General features: G+C 41.4%; 1 protein-coding gene across 4 annotated transcripts in view; it reads left to right on the top strand.

Annotated features, from left to right (window-relative positions):
• sema5a (sema domain, seven thrombospondin repeats (type 1 and type 1-like), transmembrane domain (TM) and short cytoplasmic domain, (semaphorin) 5A) overlaps positions 1 to 20,136 on the top strand; it is a 145,488-nt gene that overhangs the window by 33,884 nt on the left and 91,468 nt on the right. For all 4 annotated transcript variants that reach the window (XR_001290638.1, XR_311447.1, XM_013916000.1 and 1 more), the window contains exons 2-3: positions 7,684 to 7,895; positions 19,842 to 19,941. Coding sequence is in view for 2 of the 4 variants with exons in the window: in XM_013916000.1 (XP_013771454.1) it covers positions 7,748 to 7,895; positions 19,842 to 19,941 (248 nt within the window). In the remaining 2 variants the exon portion in view is untranslated. The remainder of the gene's footprint in view (positions 1 to 7,683; positions 7,896 to 19,841; positions 19,942 to 20,136) is intronic.

Here is a 20,136-nt window from a genome sequence, read left to right as displayed (position 1 = left end):
CAGTCTTTCTGTCAGTCATGTTGTGTTTCACACAGCAGTCATTCACTCAGTCAGGCACCTCATCAGTCTCTCTGTCAGTCAGTCACCTTGTTTGTTACTGGGCCACGTCATTTGTCAGTCATCCTGTCAACCTGGCAGGCTCTTGGTTGTTTGTTGGTTACTCAGTAAAACAGCTAATCGTTTTGGCTGCTCAGCTAGTTGGTCAATGCTTGAACGCTTGAGTCATTTGTTTAGCCGTTTATTATTTCATCAGGTCACTTTCTCTACAAATAATTTTGTTCCATCATAATCTAATCTGTCAGTCTGACATTTTAGAAAATAAGACAGTCGGCTGTCCCTTTCAGAGCGACGCATCTCCATTTCTGTGCGCGCTTTGGTCTAAACACAAAATCGCAGAAACCAATTGGCAGACAGAGACGCAGAACAACAAACCAACACTGGCAGTAACCCACCTGATAGGCAGAGTGATAAACAGGCAAACACCCAGCCAGTCACATTCCAAATACACATATATAAGTCTGCAGCTTTATAAGCGTAGAGCTTTATAAAGCAGCTAGTGTCTTTGTGTGCTCTGCTCTAAAGCACAGTCTGGGTTGATTTTACTGGTGGTGTGCTGTGGGGCCATAGTGAGAGTGAGAGAGGGAGACCAGTGGGAGTGAGAGAAGCATCTATCAGCACCGTGGTGTGACCCCGATCTCACACTCCCCTGACTGTGTTTGGACAGATGGATCATCACTGCACTGCTCACATTTGACAAACGTGCTTACATGTGTGTGTTTGTATGTGTGTGTGTGTGTGTGCCCCCATGAATGTGTCAGTATGATGAATACAATGCCACCGTTTATTCAGGAGTCTATTCATTATGTATAGTGCAGTTTAACCATCATGAAGTCCCCTTCAGACAAAATCAATAGTGTTGTTAATATGATCCTCTCTGCACTTGTTACTGCAGGAAGACCTCAATTGATTAGTTAGTTAACACCTCAGCTCCTAAAATGCATATGCAAATGTGCGTGAGTGCAGACGGTGCAAATGCGACTGAATGCATTATTTTCTGCGTTTACATTTCGCTTCAAGTGATTTTAGCGAAATTATTCATAGTGTGGTGTCTCAAACAGTTGGCTTAGTAAAGGCGTAGAGGTTTCAGTCCAAGACCATCACAGTTTAACACCCTACATAAGATTTCAGTGGATTACATTTGCAGTTTAATCTAAACAAGATGTGACATGATATTAATTAGTGAGCTCAGGGGCGCTGGTACCTGTTTTCCACTGCTTCAAGTCTTCTGCTAAACTTAGCTAACCACCTGCTGCCTTCAGCTTTATATTTAATTTAGAAACATGAACATGACCCCCCTAATTATTCCACTAAGTTCTGACATCAAAGTATATGTTAACAAAGATGTGGTTTGGTGACCATTAGAATCCGGTCGTTAAGTGATGACGTGACGAATCCTACTTCTGGGCCTAAAGTAGTCTGCGTTTAATATGGCTTTTGTGTTGTTAACATGTTTAATGTTTTGTATTTTCTTCTATTTAATCTCAAAAAGCTCACTGTTGACCTCCCTCGGCTTTTATTACCGCTAATCATTTATTTAAGCTCAGTTTTTAAAACCTTAGGATGTAACTACAGCCCAGCCCATGCAGCAGTATATGAATGACTAACCTCGTATTGTGGATGGATTATCTCAGTTGTTCTCCTGGCTGAAGTTTGGTCCTTTTACAGCATCCTGCCATGCGATTACATTTGTTCCTGACCACCGAAAACACTCACGTTAACTTTTATCAAGTGGAAAAAAGTTAGCTTGTTTATATTATGCTAACATAGCTGTGTCACTAGCGGTCACGTAGCACATCATTATATACCAGCTAGCCAAACTTCAGTAACCCTACAAACATCACTCCTGTTTAGTTTTCTGTCTTCATTTATGTTGGAAGTGATAACAGAGCTGTACGTTTTAATTTGTTTCCAAAACCCCGCAGTCAGGACATGCTATATTGTATTTAGATAGAAGCTAGCGAGCTAACTTCCTGCTAACTTCCAACTCCATTAAATGTCATGATAGAGCAGAACGCTGATCATTTTATTAAAGATGAAAGACTTTAGACAGTTTTTCAACTCTCAGTAATGCCATAGTGATCGTTTGATATATGGACCTGCAGCGGAGTTTAGGCCCAGACACGGCTAGTGACGTCAGACTGAACAACCGGATAGTTTCCTGCATAGGCATAGGTCACTCTCACTTACTTCTGATACAAAGCCAGCCATTTTATTCTACAAGGAGGCCTGAAATATGACTGAAGCTCCTCTGTTCAGAAAAGAGCATCAAGGTTTACACCAAATAGGCTTTCAAGGGGTAAAGTGTTCATTAAAGTGGTAGCTGGAGGTTGATAGCCGCCACTAAGAAATCAATTGCTAAAGGTGCTGTGACTCAGACCTAGAGACTGGTCAGCAACCCCTTCATGACCACTATTCACTAAGGAACATTGTGTATTCCCTGACTGGTTGGTAAAAACGCCCCTGCAATTGCTTTGGTCATTAGTAGCTTGCCAAAGTCATCCACAGTTTGCATGGAACTGCTCTCCAAGCAGCAGTGGAACTGTGAAAAGTATGACAGTTATGGTGCTTATTATTGTCAAAAAGGATCATATATAAATGTGTGATTGACCAGTTGTGAGTTGGGTAGCGTGCTGTTTCCCTCTATTTCACAGTCAGATCTTTCTCATGCACATAAAACCTGGTTTTGGTAAGTTATGGTGGGGATGGCGAATATGCCCAGCTTCTGGCTTCACAATAGCTGGTAACCCACCCACTTCACTAACTCATGTACCAATGACTAATCCATGTTTTATATTCGATCCTGTAATCTTAACAACTTCTACATCTTTCACTTTTTAAAGTAAAAGCTGTAGAAGTTGTTAAGTAGAAGTTGAAGGTGGTATTCTTACACAGCCCTTGAATAAAACAAAGTAATTATCATTTATCATTCAATTTACTTTTTTGAATATGAATTAACCTGACTTCAACAGGACATTATGTACATATGTACTGTCTAATTACAATAATTATACAGAAAATTACTTATGCAAGCTTTAAATTCCTTCCATTTATCAAATGTCATTTACTGAGCAGTCCATGACAGGACTTCAATGTTAATTATAGTTATATACTTATACCTATACTAATCAGAATATAGAGCTACTGCAGGGGTGGGGAGAAAGACAGAGAAAAATTGTTCTGTTTGAGTTATTGCTGATATTTTTGAGCCTTTTAAATGTTGCATTTGACATTAACTAAAAAGCAGCTGCACTTACACTTGGTCTCCTTCTGTAGCTAGCTATGTCTTGAAGATAAGCACCATGATTGCAAGTTTATTGACACGAACATTCATGAACCTGCTCTACTGAGAGACATGATAAGGGGGAAAAGGATGTGTGGTCAGTGACAATGGTGTCTCTCTACTGGAAGCAACAAAAGCCTGCTGTATACACACACACACACACACACACACACACACACACACACACACTATTATCTTGCGTGACATTATTAAACTGCCAGTCAGATTTATCCAATTATAATTAAGGTGCTTTAACACCTTTCTAGATTGTTCCAGCCCACTTTACCCTCTGACCTTAATTGGGGTCTGCTGTCATCCATTCATGCTGAATATAGGCTCATGAATCAACAAGACAATAGCACTAATGAATTCAATTCAGTTCAGGTCAGTTTTATTTATATAGCACTAAATCACAACAACTAGACAACCCCCTATGAGCAAGCACTTGGTGACAGTGGGAAGGAAAAACTCCCTATTAACAGGAAGAAAGCATTTGCCACAACCAGCTGTGGGTGATGAGAGGGAGACGAGGCAAAAGACACATTGTGGACGAGAGCCAGAGTTTAGTCATTTGCAATGATTAGAGTCAAAGTGGTGTACAAACACTCAGAGACTGCAAAGAAGTGAGTGAAGAAGAAATGCTGTCAAAACATTTAGCTCACAAAGCTCAACACTTCCCCGGGTTGCATGCGGCTCTCTACATACATTTCATATGACATCATTTATACCATGTTAAGTTTTTATGTGACTTCTACTCCCTCTGCTCTGTGCCCTGAATACACCGGGTGTTATCCATCACCAGGTCCCCGGGTGCTGTAAAATGCACTGGCCGTGTACATGTGTTCTTGTCTAGCATTGAGAATAGTAGTGGGTGGTGGTGGAGGCGTGTATTAATGCCCTGGAGATGATTTAGAGTTAAACCACCGAACAGCAGAGCTCTCTTCCAGTTTTCTCCCATAGGACAAGTCAGTGGCTTGTGGTGAGTTACAGAGAAAATAGGATCCAGTCAGAAATCACTTCAAGTGAAACAACAGCTTAAATGGTTTCTCTTTAAATAATGCAACAGCTCATGTGGTCATAAATCAGGTTTCTGTGGGTCTTTGAAGTGACATATGCATTTTTAAAATTTATGGCTCAAATGTTTTTAGCCTCTAGATCTTAATTGTTTTGCCATGTAATGAGAGGTTTTCATTGGAGTTGGCTTTCATGTGAATAGGCAGAATAGGCAGTACTGTGCAAAAGTCTTGAGCTACCCCTTGTTTCTCTTTATTACGCTTACAAGGAGTCTTTTAAAGTGGACTTGAGCAACACGAGTGAAAAATCCAAATTTGAATTTTTGGGTTCACAATGTCATCAATATGTGGCAGAGCTCAAAAAAGAAAACAGTGAGTGTCTACAGCTATGTATAAAACAGAGACTCTCTCATGGTTTGGAGCTGCATTTCGGCCAGTGGTGTTGGAGATCTTTTCAATGGATGCAATTATGAACCCAGAAATGTACGGTCAGACTTTGATCCACTATCTAATATCATCTGGAAAGCATCTGATATGCCTCATTTGTCAGGATGACAGTGATGCCAAACAGACTGCCAATGCAGTAAAAGCATACCTGAATAGAAAAAAACATGCAGTAGAGCACTATCCATCATAGAGCGGCCTCCCCAGATCCCAGACATCAACATTATTGAAGCATATTGACATTAACAAGAACAAAGAAAGCTTTGGATATCCTTGAAGCAACCTGGACAATTATACCTGAAGACTGTTAATAGATATTACAAAAAAAGTTTGCCTAAAAGAGTTCGGGCTATGTTGAAGAATAAAGGCGGTCATACCAAATATTGACTTTCAAGGTCAGAATTCTACTGACTCAATTTTCACTTCACATGCTGTGTTTCCATGTATGAAGTTTCTGCACCTATTTCTTATAAAATCTAGAGAAATGTCTTGATGAGCAGATCTACATGTATTAATCAACTTAATAAACATTCCCACTATTGTGGTGACCAGCAGATGAATTACACCAAATCGGTGCATACGACCATAAACTTTAGCGCATCCTGAACACTACATTTACCTTGAAATGAAGGCATATTAAAAATTTTAACATCCTGTTACTCAGTGGAACACAGAGAGCACACGAAATGATGAAGAAACAGATAAAAGGGACTGGTTACACAATAGCATGTATTTTTAAATAGCGCAACAAACTGTGCTCAAATGAGATGGCTGTGTTTTGTTTTCCGTGTGCGTGCATGCAGCGATGTTTGAGATGACGGGAGGTTACATGCAGGATTGTTACTGAGGGAGCGAGGCCAACAAAGGGCGCTCAACCTGCTGGCCCTGGCTTAAGCTCCTGTCAGCTAACCCTCAGTATGGGTGTGAATGTGTGTGTGCGTGTTTGTGTTGGGGGACCAGCAAATACGCTCACAGAAATCCATTTGAATAACCGAGCCCTTTTAAATCTCTGACCACATACACACACAAGACTGTAAAAACATCCATAATCTCATTTCCTAAATCGGGTTCACCTCTGCGCTCAGAAGATTATGAAATATTTTCCCTAAGTGAATGCAGGCAGAAAAGGTTGTAAGGCTGCATGAGAAATGACAAGAATAATGTCCAAGCCAGCAGACTAGCAACAGGTAAAATAGCTTTTTAGTGGGCAAAACATTGCTAAAGAGTGTCAAAGAAACTAGCAGACAAAGAAAGGTGCCATGTAAAGCGACAGGTTGACTAAAGCAAAATTTAGAAAGAGTACAGAAGCTGACGCATGAACCGTCAAGACGAAAGGGAAATGGAACAGAGAGAGGCAACTGGCGCTGGCTGTCACTTGCTTTCCCTTCTGTAGATGACAGGTGTTTTACATTACTCTGCGGGTGAGAGCAACACATATATCTGCACCGCCTGCACCTTTACACACCGGACTCAGAGCGAATTCCATATCGCCCCCTCGACCGTGGAGCTTATTCATGCACACTAAGGCCAGAGTAAACTTTTCATTCAAGGAGAAAATGAAATAATACCGCCACACTATCGGCATTATGGTTTTCACTTGAAAGCAGGAGTAGGTGTCTTATATTCTACCCCACAGCCACTCCAAGCTTTCCAGCACTAAGGGGGATTCATACTTCAGAGAGAAGTGGAGCTCTGTGGAGCGCAAATGTTCACACCAATTCTTTTTTTCTTAGCTTGCGAACAGCTAGCTTTTCTTTTTCTATATTTGACTGTTTTCCCACAAGCAACACAAAGATGAACTTTTACTTTTCCTTATTTGCAACCTACCGTTCGTAATAAATGAACTGTGCATGCTCCAGAAAATACAATTTCTTCCACTGGCTGGACAACAGATGAAAAGCCTATTTCACATGCAATAAAAATAATAAGAGTTTTCCACAGGTTCAGCTGCTCTATTATGAAAACCTAAAGCAATGCCTTCCATCACTTGCACTTTACAGCTAAGACCACGAGTATCTTTGCTCACTCCACCGCACACGCTGCTCCTAATGTCGTATACAGTCGGAAAGACTTGCTCCTCCGCTGCGCACAGCATGCATCTTTCTTGGTATTAGCATCGCATAAGTGATTAAAAAGTAATGATGTCAGTGGTCTAGACTGCTCATCAATTCACCCCCACAAAGAAAGAAATCAGGAACAATTGAGTTGTGCAAACTGCTTTGTTTGTCTCACAGCGAATGACTACAGGACGCGCGAGTCTGCTGTGTGCATTATGTAATAATTACGTCTGCGCATTGGAGGGTTTGGCTGTGAATAAAAATGTGTCAGATGTGCAGCCGCTATAGGATGTAATTGAGCCACAGGAGTGCTGTGCTGCTCAGTGTGTATATCAGTCACAAAGGCACAAAAGAATGATGAAAAACACATGAATACCCTATTCTTCCTTCGTCGTTAGAGACAGCAAAGCTTCTCTGCAGTGCGCGCAAGGACCTGCACAAAAGGGCATTTAATGTCAGATATTAGAGGGTAGACAAACACTGCCCTTTGGGTGATAATGCATACCACGTCTGACTGACCGCGGTGGTGTCAGAGGTGTGAGAAGTGAGGTCTCACAGTGCAGACGAGCACCCTGCTGTTTCCCAGCACAAACTCTGCACACTTTTCCCTGAAAATCTGTCACACTCTCTATTCTTCACACCTCACTCCCCTGCTCCCTTTTGGTAAGGATTTATATTTGCAGCTTTTCATCTCCTGAGGGGAATGCTGCGCGCTGAGTGTAGCGATACAGAGGGGCTGTATAAGATTTTCAGCACGCGCATTAAATCAAATGTGAAATAAACCTTTGTTAAAACCTACATCTGTCTCTTTCTCCTTCTGTCTCTCCAGGTGTGTCTCCCCAATGCGCTTGGCCCTTGAGGCCTGAGGAGAAGTGAGCCAAGCCCAGGCCCCCATGGGACGCCCTGTTATCCAGCATGCACTGCTGCTTCTGCAGTGCATGCTGGTCCTACGGCCTGGAGGTGTGGCCGGCAGGAGAGGGCCAGTGCTGCTGCCTGAATCACCCTGTTACAGGACGGAGCACCCACTCGTCCCACACTCAGGTAGGTGGTTTAAGAAATGCGCTCTCTTGACGTCATCAGAGCGACTTTTTCCATTTTTCCCCCTCCATTCATAAATATCTGAAGTTTTCTCATCAGTTATACTCATTTCCTTTTCCACTCTTAGCAAGGTTAAACTTGTAAACCATACATGTTTCTGAATGGTTTCATTATTTCAGTGCTGTTGCTAAGAGACATAAACAACCTTGCACACGATGAACAAAGTTAAAGAAAGTACACAAAGCTTGTAAAGAGTTTGTCTTGTTAGAGCAGTTTTTCTCGCACTCTTATGAAATGCTGTTGTAATTATCACTCTAGAAAACACCGTCATTGCATTTGCTGCCTGGCAAGTTTTAATCTGTGTAAAAGTCATTTTAAATGCACTCAGCACTTTGAAAAATGTTCAGATCCGCAGCCCTGGAGAGCAATGAGCCTAAACCTTTGATTGCATTACAGACATGAGGTAAGCGTACTTCTAAAGCCTAACTCACATTTACTACATTTAATGTGAATTAACTGTTCACCAAACCTCTGCCAAACAGTGAACATCCAATTATATCTTAGCAGCTGTAATTAGGCACTTCAGGCCTGTCAAACTGTGGATTTTTCCACCAGTTTTAATGTTATTTAAATGCAGAGTGATACTGCCTGTGGTGTGGGTTTTCTTTCTTTCTTTTTTTGTATTTAAAAGAGCAAAAATCCAAGTATGGAAATAAGTCTCTTCTCTAATGTTTCCAGCTCACCAACTTTCTGCACACAGTACAACACTATTATTATTATTATTATTATTATTATTATTATTATCTGAAGTGTACAGCTTAAGCATTTACTCTATAAAGTAATTTGAATCACAGTCATCAAACAGTCATGTTAAATAACTTTACACACAATGATGAAAAGCTTGAACAGGTTTTGAGACTGAGGATGATCTATCATAACAAAAAATTATCTCGAGAACATCGTCTGCAGCATCTGGAGGTTTTTCTCTATTTTTAACTTTACATCAATTTTTTTATTTTCTGAAACTTTGACCACTATGGTTCTTAGGAGGCTCTGGGATTTCCTCTCACTAAAGAGCTTACAGAACTAAGAAATGAAATGCTGAGACAATCCTCCCAGCTCCACTTCCAGGGGAGAAATGTTCTCTGATTATCAATGAAGAAGCTCTGGTAATTTCAGTCTCTGGTAAGCAGGATTTAGATCAAATGTCAGATTGTCTTTTTTAGATGAAGGTTTAGTGTTGATTTTACCATTTACATAAAAAAATTATTACCATAGGTAACATTGATGTCACATGTTGGTTTCTGAAATCCTGTTTCATCCTGTCTAGTTGAGCATTTTCATTGTTGCCACCTTGGTGTATTAGCTAATATAACGAGAGGCATGTGGTTGATCAAACGTATCAGTCACAAGTTGTTAGCCAATAAGAAACAGAAATGAACAAAAGTATGGGCAAGATTTACAAAATTCACCAAATCTTCTATTCAATATGACCCAAAATGAGTGACTGGGACCATAAACTCAGAAGACAGTAAGAGTTCACAGAGCTCAAGTCAGAAAGATATTTTCTCATAGACTTCTGTTGAAGTCTGCAGTTATGCGGCAACTAGTCACACGACTACTAACCACATCTGGTTAACTTGTTCCCCTTGTTTAAAATCATTGTTGCAATGCAGGGTCAAGTGAATAAGGCACCCTTATTGGTAGGGAAAAATGAGCATTCCCTCAGTAGTGACTAGATTATGTTTGAATTCTTACAATCTTGACAGATAAGAGGGTGAACAACGAAAAAGCCCAATGCAGCGTCTGTTTAAGAGACTATTTTATAAGACTTTTACTTTAAGCAAGTACACCAGAAACATTCAAACGTCGAGACCTTAATTATCCAGCTCATAAATTTTACAGATTTCATCAAGCAAAATTAATGATCGCTGACTAGCTACTATGGGTGGGGCCTGTTTTTTTGGTTTTTTTGTCTTTGTCAGACTGAAATCAAGGACTCATTGTTTAAAAAAAGAAAAAAAAGTATTGCCTAATACTAAAAACTTACAACAATTGAAATGTGCAAACGTGGCATGTGAAAAGAGAAAGACTAGCAGCAATTAATGAAACTAGTAGTTAGAAAAAGGACACTTATGGATTTTTCTGGTTATGTCCTCTTGGAACGATCCAGCTGTAATCTGTAATTACAACGTTTCTTGCTGTCTAGGAAAAGTTCACCTCCTTTATTAACTTCCTCTTTGTTCCACAAGGCAGACGGTGCCTTTGTTATGGGCCTTTTGCTACATGGCTCTGCAGTTTTTAGATACAGTATGTTCTGCATCCGATTTCATTGTCCTCACTCTCTGTCATACTTTTCTATTGAACAGCTAAACTGTAATGAAACGCTGTGAATCCAAGTCGACTGAAGGTATCAATAGCGATCAATGCAGTTCTGTCTAGCCGCTGCGAGGCAGCAGAAATGTCATTGAGCTGTTTTCATTACAACAGAGCCCCAGTCACATAATCTCATAGCATTCTGTCTGGGTAAAATTGACTGGAAGAGCAAGGTCACTGCATGTGATCCACACGCATGCATAGACTCATATTCCGAATAACCACCCACCTATAACCCTAATTCTCCCTCACGCTGTCTCCCTTCCTAATCTTTGTCACTTCATTGTTAGCTGAGCCGATGCTCTTCCCTCTGCACCGATTGAGTGCAATGATGATGACTAACTGCCCAGCTAATGCAATACCTTCATACCTTGTGCTTTCTGCGTGGGGAGGATCAGACATCAGCTGGTGGGTCAGCTGTGGTCAATGCGTTTGTGTTCTCTAATGTACCAGATTGGCCCATTAAGCTTCAGTGGGTTAATGCTTTGGTTGAAATATAGGAGCATTAATAAAGAGGGTCGACATTTTAGTTAGCATTCAGACACGGTTCAGCAACACAGAGCCGACTGAACAGAGGAAGAGAAAGGCGAGTACAGAAGTCTTTAGTGAGTGATTAGCTGTGGTGATACAGTTGCTTTTTAATGCAAAGAGTCTTTAGAGCTTCTTTGGGGAGTTATTAAATAAAAGTAGATGATGTATGGTTAAAAGCTAAAAGGTTGACTCACCAAATTACAAAAGCATTTAAGGTTTTATGCCAATACAGTTGACATTAACTATACATAAAGTATGTTAACCGTTGTATTATGAGGCTAAGATAAGATATTAAGTGCAAAGATATCAGCTCATGGCAGCAAGCTCACCAAAGCTAAAGACTGTATGGGAGTACCACCCAGACACAGAAACCTGCTAATTAGTTCTTCTTAACGCTAAATACTATAATAGTGTGCACCAAAGCAGCCTTGGACAGTCTATTACTACAATTAACCACACAGAAAGTCATATTATCTCTTTGATAATTGCACACAAAAAAACTTTCACAACAAGGTTGAGACGTTTAGTTCAGTGACTAATCATCAGAGGTGAGGCCTAGCAGACAGCTGCTGGCCACAGCTGCCTGTGTCGGTGTCAACCTGTTAATTAAAGCAGCCAAATCCCTAACTTTAAGCCTTATTACGTTTGAGTATATGAGTGAATTAAAAAAATAACAGCTCTTCCACCCCTTTTCACGAAGGGATGCATTAGCTTTAAAGGCTAATCTATTTAAAAGTAATGCTTTGGCTTGGTAGGCTTTGAAATGTTTGTTTATGCTATAAATCTGGACATTTCCACACGAGTATCTAAGGGGACTGACTGTCTCTTGGAGTCTTTTTCAAGCGGTCATTCAGGGAACGACAGTTTTTGGCGCTTCGGGTGGTTTATGTTTTTTTAGCCATGGAGATGTGGCATTTGTGAGTGTGTTTTGCTGCAGCGACTTTGTAGCAAAAAATCGATGTTTAGGAAAACATCTCTGTGGAAAAGTATAGTGCATGGCATATAATTATAACATTTAAATTCATTATAATTGGACAGGATTTGGAGCTAAGTGCTGGTTTGCATCATTGGTACTGATACATACAGATTAACTGAACCAGGCATCGATGTAAAAGCAACACAAATCGGACAAATGCAACACTTCAAACACATGTGGTGTTAGTGAATCAGAAAACAGCTTTTTTTTCTTCTCAGGCTTCCAAGAGAGTTGGTTAGTTGTGACTGTGGGAACCAACATGTGCCTGAATGTTTAAGACTGTTTAAGGGTCTAAGGTTTCAGCTGAGAAGTTTAAAAAGCTCTGTGTACAGCTACTATGTGTCCGTGTTATATTTCTGTTATTCAAGTCTTGGAAACTCGGGAAAACGCGGGAAGCTACTGAACATGACCATCTTATCCTTAATTTTCTTAGTGGAGAAGAAAGCACCATGTTTTTATTTACCATGAGGATCAAACCAATTTTATCATTTCTCAGTATCACCAAGCTCTGAATCTTGGAGTGGGTGGTCACAGGGTGAAGCATTAAAAGTGTAAATCAAATTTTGTCTCACCTGCAGTGTTTTAATCTTGGGGTATGAGTGGGTAAGGCTTTATGGAAGTGTTGGGGTATGTAAACACTCAGTGGCACACACACATGCAGGCAGCCCTAGTTTTCATAAAATTGATGCAGTTCCATTTAAATGGCTTGTAAAGCCTGCTGTACTCCTGTTTACATATCAGCTTTGTTATAAAGCTCTAAAGTTCTGCAGACTTTTTCACAGCAGTCATGTGTGGGAAAGAAAATTTGCTTTAAGTACAAGTTTTCACTTGAAGTTTTATCGCCCAACTTTGATTGCATTACTTGCGTTTCAGTCCTATTTATTTTCACCTTGTGTGAGAATCAGCACATTTGCAGGGCTGCTAATTCCCGTGGTCCCATGAAGATGTCCATTTATCTTTCCCTTCACATTTATAGGTATTTCCATTTTGTTTTTTAATAGCTTTCCTTTCGTGCCCTGATTGTGCAGTTCAAACACATCTCGTTGTTCAGGACTGTTTTTTTTTTTTAAAAAACAGGCTGCTCAATGCTTTTTAGTGACTGCGAAATTATAGCCCATGTGAGGTTTTTTTTTTTGCAATAAAAGCAAAAAGAAAGAAGCTATGAGTCATTACAGAATATTACAAGGCGTATGCATATGGACATAGACACGCATACGCATATGCTGAGACTGTGTGAGGGAACTGAAGCCTCTCGTTAAACCTATTATCATTGTCTTTTGTGAGTCATGGTGCTCCACGTAATATAATGTAATCCCCGGTTGTTGCGAGTAAACAGTGTGCATGTGCAGTGTGCCATGACTCCTCTTTAGCCAAGCTGGGAGGACTACAGACACATTAAAGACACCCCTGTGGACCACAACAGCCTAACAGTCCCACTCTACTCAGATGAACATTTCCCTTAAGGACATACACAGACAAATGTATAGCATTTGTCTGTGTATGTCCTTGTTTATGAGTTTTAGTGAGAGTTTCATGGTTTATCCATTGTTATCTGTTGTTAGGATGATGTAGGAACAACACAGGGACATCAAATCGTGTGACCTTCATAGCTGGTGCTTGCATGTATGGCAAGTTAGCATTTGTGGAATATCCACACTGGAAGCGATTCTCATTAATGAAGAGATCTGAGGCAACAGAAAGTGAGAAAGCTCCCATGCTCCTCATTTGTGATGAAAACGTGACAAAATGTCAACGCTTGGGAAGAAGAGAAAAGTAGACATATGGACACATTTCGCTTCTGATGTCAAGGAAAATAAGACGCTTTGTGAATCGCGTGGAGCAACTCTCTCTGGTAAAAACACGACAAACATTTAAAATGAATCAAATTTAGATTCAGTCTACAATAATCTTATGAAACAAGGATAAAACTACACTGACACAAAAAGAATTTAGGCTCTTGAACTATTACTAAAACAAAATGAGACTTAAGTAAAGACTGTGGCTAAAATAAAATCAAAATTATCTGTCAAAGTTTTCACCGTATGGCAGGAACTTGTCAGTCAAAAAAGAAGTTAGCCACAGGGCTAAAGCGCGTCAGCATGAACAAGCTGTCTTGATGAAGACTTGATTAAAAAAACATGCATTTTCAAACATGGAGTTGCCCACTCCTTGTAATTGGAGAGAATCTAGGTTTAAGGACGATTCACATTGCTTTTTGGGAACAGGTTTTATATGCAGGTCTACTAGACCTCCATCTGTGGCTCCTCAGCTCACAGAAAGAAAGAAAAATCCCATGCTCAGCTGCCAAAAAAGGAGTTAAAGTAGAGCTCAAAGAGCGGTTATGACCCATCACGAGAAGCCAAGGTCAAGGTTTGTCTGAGTGGGTTCCAGTGACAGCATTTCTTTCTTTCTGTGTGATTGTGGCCTGACAGTGGAAGGGTGTGCCTCACATGGGTTTGACCCCACTGGGGATGGTGGTTTTCTGACTTGGCACAACACTTGGCTGACAGAACTGCTACTGTGGCGCAAGGGTGCTGTAGTCTAACTACTGTTTTCTGCTTTGTGTGGCGGTTTCAGAAAGAAACATAGAGTTCAGCAGCAATGCTCCAAATGTTTACCCCGAAAAGGTACGCTTGCTGTACTTGAACAAAAACAGGTCCGCATATAGCTCCAGAAGAGGTCCAACGTAAATGTGTGCCATTTATTGGATTACTTTAAGAGGGGCTTTGAAGTATTTCTCTGTTTCTGGCAGGCATGTTTTTGCAGAAGACTCCTGACAAAGGATTTGTAGTGTTACTATAGCCCCTGAGATATACTGTATTAATAAAGCGTTGTATTTAACAAGAGTTCCTAGGTGTAGGCTTGAAAGGCTTTTAAAGGTTATAAACTGTGGTGTAAACAATGTCTTCACAGGCCAAGCCGAGGGCCATGTCTCTGTGGAGAGCAACAGCCCGACTTGTTTTACAGCCACAAACTGAGCTCAGCTTTTATCATCCCCGAACAGCAAACACATCGTTAGAAGGAGGGCAGTGAAAGCAAGAAAATAAACAAATGGTCTTATAGAATTCATAAATGCAACAGGCCGCAAGAAGTGTCAGAGATGCTTTAATTGGCCTTTTGGGGATGTGTCTTTTAAATTTAAAGCCCACTGAGGTCTTTGGAGCTTAACGTCTGTATTAATGTCCAAGGTCAGGTATGCATGAGCCCTGTTTTACTTAAATGGGTGGCAATCTGCCTGGGGAACGAATGAGGCGCCATCCATATTTTTGGGATTAGTGCATTTTTACGTTCCCCAACTTCTCTAAGATGTCATCACCATGCATATTTGTTTTCATTTTATATTCCTCCGAGTGGACTGAAGAGATCTGGTCATCCTGGTAAAAGCGCATCTGTGCTAAATACACATTGGATTTAAATATTTTAGTGCACACTTATTTGTGGCTTTTTACCGTGGTTTGTTTTCCATGATTCACTCACTGCCCCGGGGCCATAACACAGCAATGGGGGTTGAAGTTGTAGGACTTCTAGCTGGAAATCGTGCTTGGGTTTGTTTGTTTTTTGGCTCTAAAAAAAACGCAAAAAACAACATGCAGGGACCTCGGGGCGCTGAGGCGTGCATGAAGCTCTTAAGCACCCTCGCCTTTTTTTGCTTTGGATTTTCTCCAACCGCACAGGTGTCGGTTCTTCGAGTGCGCGGACCAGTCGTTTCCTCTTAACAACTTGAACAAATAGTTGCTATTCTCGCCGCAGAGCTATTACTGCAGGGCGGCATTTTAGAGTGAATTGGCTCTTCGTTTATGCGAGCGCCCGCCGCCACACTCTATTTACACCACTCACAGAGAAACCATTCATGTTTCAGAATTGGTTCCACATGTTGCCATTGTTGTCAGCCTGGCAGTGCTGTTGAGCGGCAACTTTAAGCACTGGCAGACTGGAGAGTGGCGTGGCCTCTGATGCTCAGTGTAAATATTTATATATCCTGTCATTTTGTCTTTGTGTCAACTGCCGTGTGTCATAGAAGGGAATAACAAATGGTATGTGAGTGATGGGTTCTATTTTCAGGAGGTGGGAGACAGGGGTTAAGAGGATAAGTTGGGACTGAGAAAAGGGGGGAAGGGGGTTTATATGTGTGTGTTCGCTGGTTTCATGTTGGCCCAGAGCCCTGGCTGCGCTCTGAATTTACACCCCTGATCCGTTTGTGTGTGAGCCGTCCCGCGTGTGTGTCTGCACGCCGTCGTCTTATGAGCAGCCAATCCCCTGATTCAGTCAGCTGCTGTACAAGCCTTGATGTGATTACATTATCACATGCATTTAAAGAGCAGCTCATGTGAACCCATGCAACATGCAAAGCAGCGCTGAAATTTAGTAAAGGAGATAGGAAATTGGATTTGTCTTATTAGTTGGGGGGGTCATCCTACTGGTCCCTCATCTGCTAGGTTAACGATAAGGTTAATTTGTTGGCTGTGTGTTGGATCATGTAATTCTGCCTCTAAAATTACCTTCTACAATCTATCCAAAAAAGAAAAAAACACATATATATCAAGTTAGATGAGAAATGGAAATATTTTTTTGGTGATGGTAAACCAGCATCCAGGAATGTTGTTTTGTAAAACTCTTTCCAAGTGTGCCACACTTTTGTAGCGGGAAAGCCAAAGGCCAATGTGCCAAAACCCCCCCCCATGAATGGGATGTTGGGAAGCTCCGCATATATTTAGCTGCACAGCCTTGGGAGGGCCCATCCACGCTGGCTATGAATGTTTATGAATGGTTCCTTGGCCTCTTCACAAAAGGCCATAAATCCTTTGAGTGCTTTTGTGTTCAATTAGAACCTTTTGCCCCTTTTGCACACTCCTAACAAATATCCCCTCTTCTCCCTCTTTCCGTCTCATACATGCAGACACACACACAGACACACTCTCCATCACCCCGTTACAGAGCCTCCCCTGGTGAGTCAGGGAGATTTATGAGAAGAAGCTGGGTTCGTCAAGCGCCGTCTTCCCCCCGGGGGGTGTCACAACTGCATTTGTATGCCAGGGATCCTCTCGATGGCGTACTATAAAAAAAACCCCCAACAAAAGCCCATTGGAGTCAGAGGATTCGCACATCCAAAACTTGCTCTCTCCCTCTAGAATAAGCGGAGCAGCAGCCATTAAGCAAAAGGAAATCTTTGGGGTGAAGTTGGTTGCGATCTTCCAGATATTTATTTCAGCAGGGCTAATGAAAATGCATTAATACTGTGTGGAGTAAGCCGCGGGGTGTTTTTCTGTCTCGCAGTTCTCTTGTACTTATCACCGGGGACTTGAAAGAGAACAAGGGGAAAAATGTCTTTGCATACAGCGGCGCTGTCTCCACGGATGATATTGTTTTGTTAGGAGAGCCAGGGTTTGGTCCCACTACGTGAGTTGGTGGCAGCAGATGTTCTTTGGAGGCTCCTGTTTCTTTGCTCTGTTTGTCTTCATTTTGAACCACTCACAAATCCCACGTTTGTCACAGAAACTCGAAGTACTTGCTTTTGATGCAGTCAAGGGAGAGCGTGCTTTCATTTGAAACGCTGTCTGACAGGTGTGCCTGAAGAAGCAGATAATGTGTTTCGAGGGGGGATATTCAAGCTGTCCTCTCCCTCTGTTCCAGCCCTGATGGAAAGCTCCCCGGTAAATTAAAAACGTCCCTTTGAAATTTTTAGTCTGGAAATAGCTCGCAAATGTAGTGATGAATGATTTTAAATCACTGTAGCAACCACTAAAAGAAATTTGCCTTGGCACCCTGCTCGGAGATATTCACGCACGCAGTAATTCCTAGATATCTGAAGGAAATGTCCCGTTTAAGTTATTTTAAATGTAACCAGACTTTTGTGTACAGCAATACTTCAATAATGACTCCAGATCAAGCAAGTGATTTGTCACTATAATGACTGACCGACTACTCTCAGCTAAACCTATCAGGTAACCAGACAGTAGACAGACCATCCTCGCAGCTTGATTCAATTGGTCAAGGGTTAATGGGTTGGGCGCCAACAGGCATGTTGTGGATAAGATGTCAGCGTCTGTCTGGGATCTTGCTCGCTCTATCTTTCTGTCTCTATTTCTATGTAACATGGAGAAGCGGTCAGATCGTCCATAAAAACAAAAGTCCAATTCTCATCTGCCTTGTAGTTTTTGCAGAGCATGAATTTCCTTGTGTCAATCAGCACTAGTTGTTCAGTGATGTACTTGTGCTGAATTTAAATGGTTTCCCAGTGAGTCATAAGACATCCAAATTTCAGTTTTCACTTTGGAAGATTTTAAGAAAAGGAGCTTGTGAAACACTAACATCTAAGTACTTTTATCCATGCTGAAGAACGTTTGAATATCAAGCAAGGACGGTGCAGAGCCTTTGTGTTCTTTACTCAGTCTCATCTTCATTTCTTCAAACCCAGTTTAAATCATGGCAGTGAAGAAGTGGACTGACAGATTCAGTTGGGGGATGGTGATAAACAAATATTGTTGTACCAGCACCAAGTACCAGTTGCTCACTTTTAAGTAATTTTCGTACATATTAATGTCTCATTTAAAGCTTGTCTGGGATTCAGGGACACCTTAAAATTTAGCATATTAGTCATAACTGTGTTTTCATTAGAGGATAATCACTTATAAATAATTGTGTTTTTGGTTAATTTAGAATGTGCCCTTCATATCTACATATGCAGGAGGCCTTTTTCAGGGAGCCTGCCATTTCTAGCTGCCTTTTCCCTACATCAGCCCAAAATAGATAAACCAAACATGGTTTCAATGGAGGGCCTTTGGCACGTATACACTAATGTATGGCCACAATAGATTCTTCTATACATACGGGCAACAATGAGACAAACACCAAAACGGCAAATGGTTTTACAGGTGGACACCACTGAAATCTTCCCTCCTCATATTTCTGACTGTTTTTTCACTAGTTTTGCATTTGGCTAGTGTCACTATTAGTAGAATGAGGTAATACCTTATGTATACTCTACAGAAATTGAAAACTCCATGAGAGACGGGACAGGTCTGCTCGTTTCTGTTAGGGGGGACAGGATGAGCACTGCTAGAGCTACAAAATGACCTCCAGCAGACTGCTGGTGTGAATGTCTCTGCCCAAACAACCAGAAACAGACTTCGTGAGGGTGGCTTGAGGACCTGACATCCTCTAGTGGGCCCTATGCTTTCCACAGTTGAGAGCAGGTTCACCCTAAGTATATGTAACAGATGTAAAAGGGTTTGGAGAAGCCGTGGAGAACGTTATGCTGCCTGTAACACTGTTTAGCATGCCCGGTTTGGTGGTGGGTCAGTGATAGTCTGGGGAGGTACATCCATGGAGGGATGCACAGATGTCTATATCAGGATGAAGTCTTTGACTCATTGTCAGATCCTACCCTGGTGCAGTGGTCCTGGTGCCTAACAATGCCCAGTGATCTATCCAGGCATTTCATAGGGGAATGAAAGGATTGATACCACTGACTGGTCCCCACACTCGCCTGACTGAAATCCAATTAAAAAAAACCTCTGGGACATTATGTTTCAGTCCATCTTACCTGTACGCTAAACTGTCCAGGATCTCAGTGATGCCCTGGTCCAGATGTGGGAGGAGATCCCCCGGGACACCATCCTTTGTCTCATTAGTAGCATGCCCCAACCTTGTCAGGCATGCATAGAAGCACGTAGGGCCCATACAAAATACTGACTACCATTTTGAATTGCTGCAATGTAATATCTGCAAAATGGACTATCCTCCCACATCATTTTTTCACTTTGATTTTTGGTGTGTCTTTGAAATCAGCCCTCGGTTTATAATTTTCTTTTCCATCAAACAATGTCGAATCCTTTCATTTCGAACACATTACCCAGTTCATATCAGTGTAGATATGTTTCCCCCTCCATTGAGATCTGATCTGCTTTCAAAGTGTTTTTCTAATTTTTCTGAGCAGTGTATTCGAGTGTCTTGAGAAAAGTTGCAGCACCCCTTTGAACTAACATTATTCATCAGCACAGCTGTCATTTACTGCCAGCTCCACTCTGATTGGCTCATTGATATTTTGTCCTCTGTGTTGTTGACAGAAATGGAGCCCTGGATCTTCAGGTTCAAAGCAGAGGGCACGGTGGATTATTCACAGCTGACCTTTGACCCTGGCCAGAACGAACTTATCGTCGGCGCCAGGTAACCCATATCCAACATTGTTACTTTTCTCATTCTCTTTCCTTTGTCCTTTGTCTTTGTTGTCTGTGCTTTTGTTGTCTTTCATTCTTGTTTTTTTTTTGCAGCGTTTGTTGGTGCGTTGCATGAGTAATGATCAGTTTCTCCATAGATGTCTTCAAAAGAAAAATGGCTTTGGAGATTGTTTCCAAGTCCATT

The sequence above is a fragment of the Pundamilia nyererei genome, unplaced genomic scaffold, assembly GCF_000239375.1.
Source record: "Pundamilia nyererei isolate P.nyererei 1_Seehausen unplaced genomic scaffold, PunNye1.0 scaffold00007, whole genome shotgun sequence".
NCBI lineage: Eukaryota > Metazoa > Chordata > Actinopteri > Cichliformes > Cichlidae > Pundamilia > Pundamilia nyererei.
The sequence above is the reverse complement of the archived record's forward strand: the minus strand, read 5'-3'. Positions and strand labels throughout refer to the sequence as shown.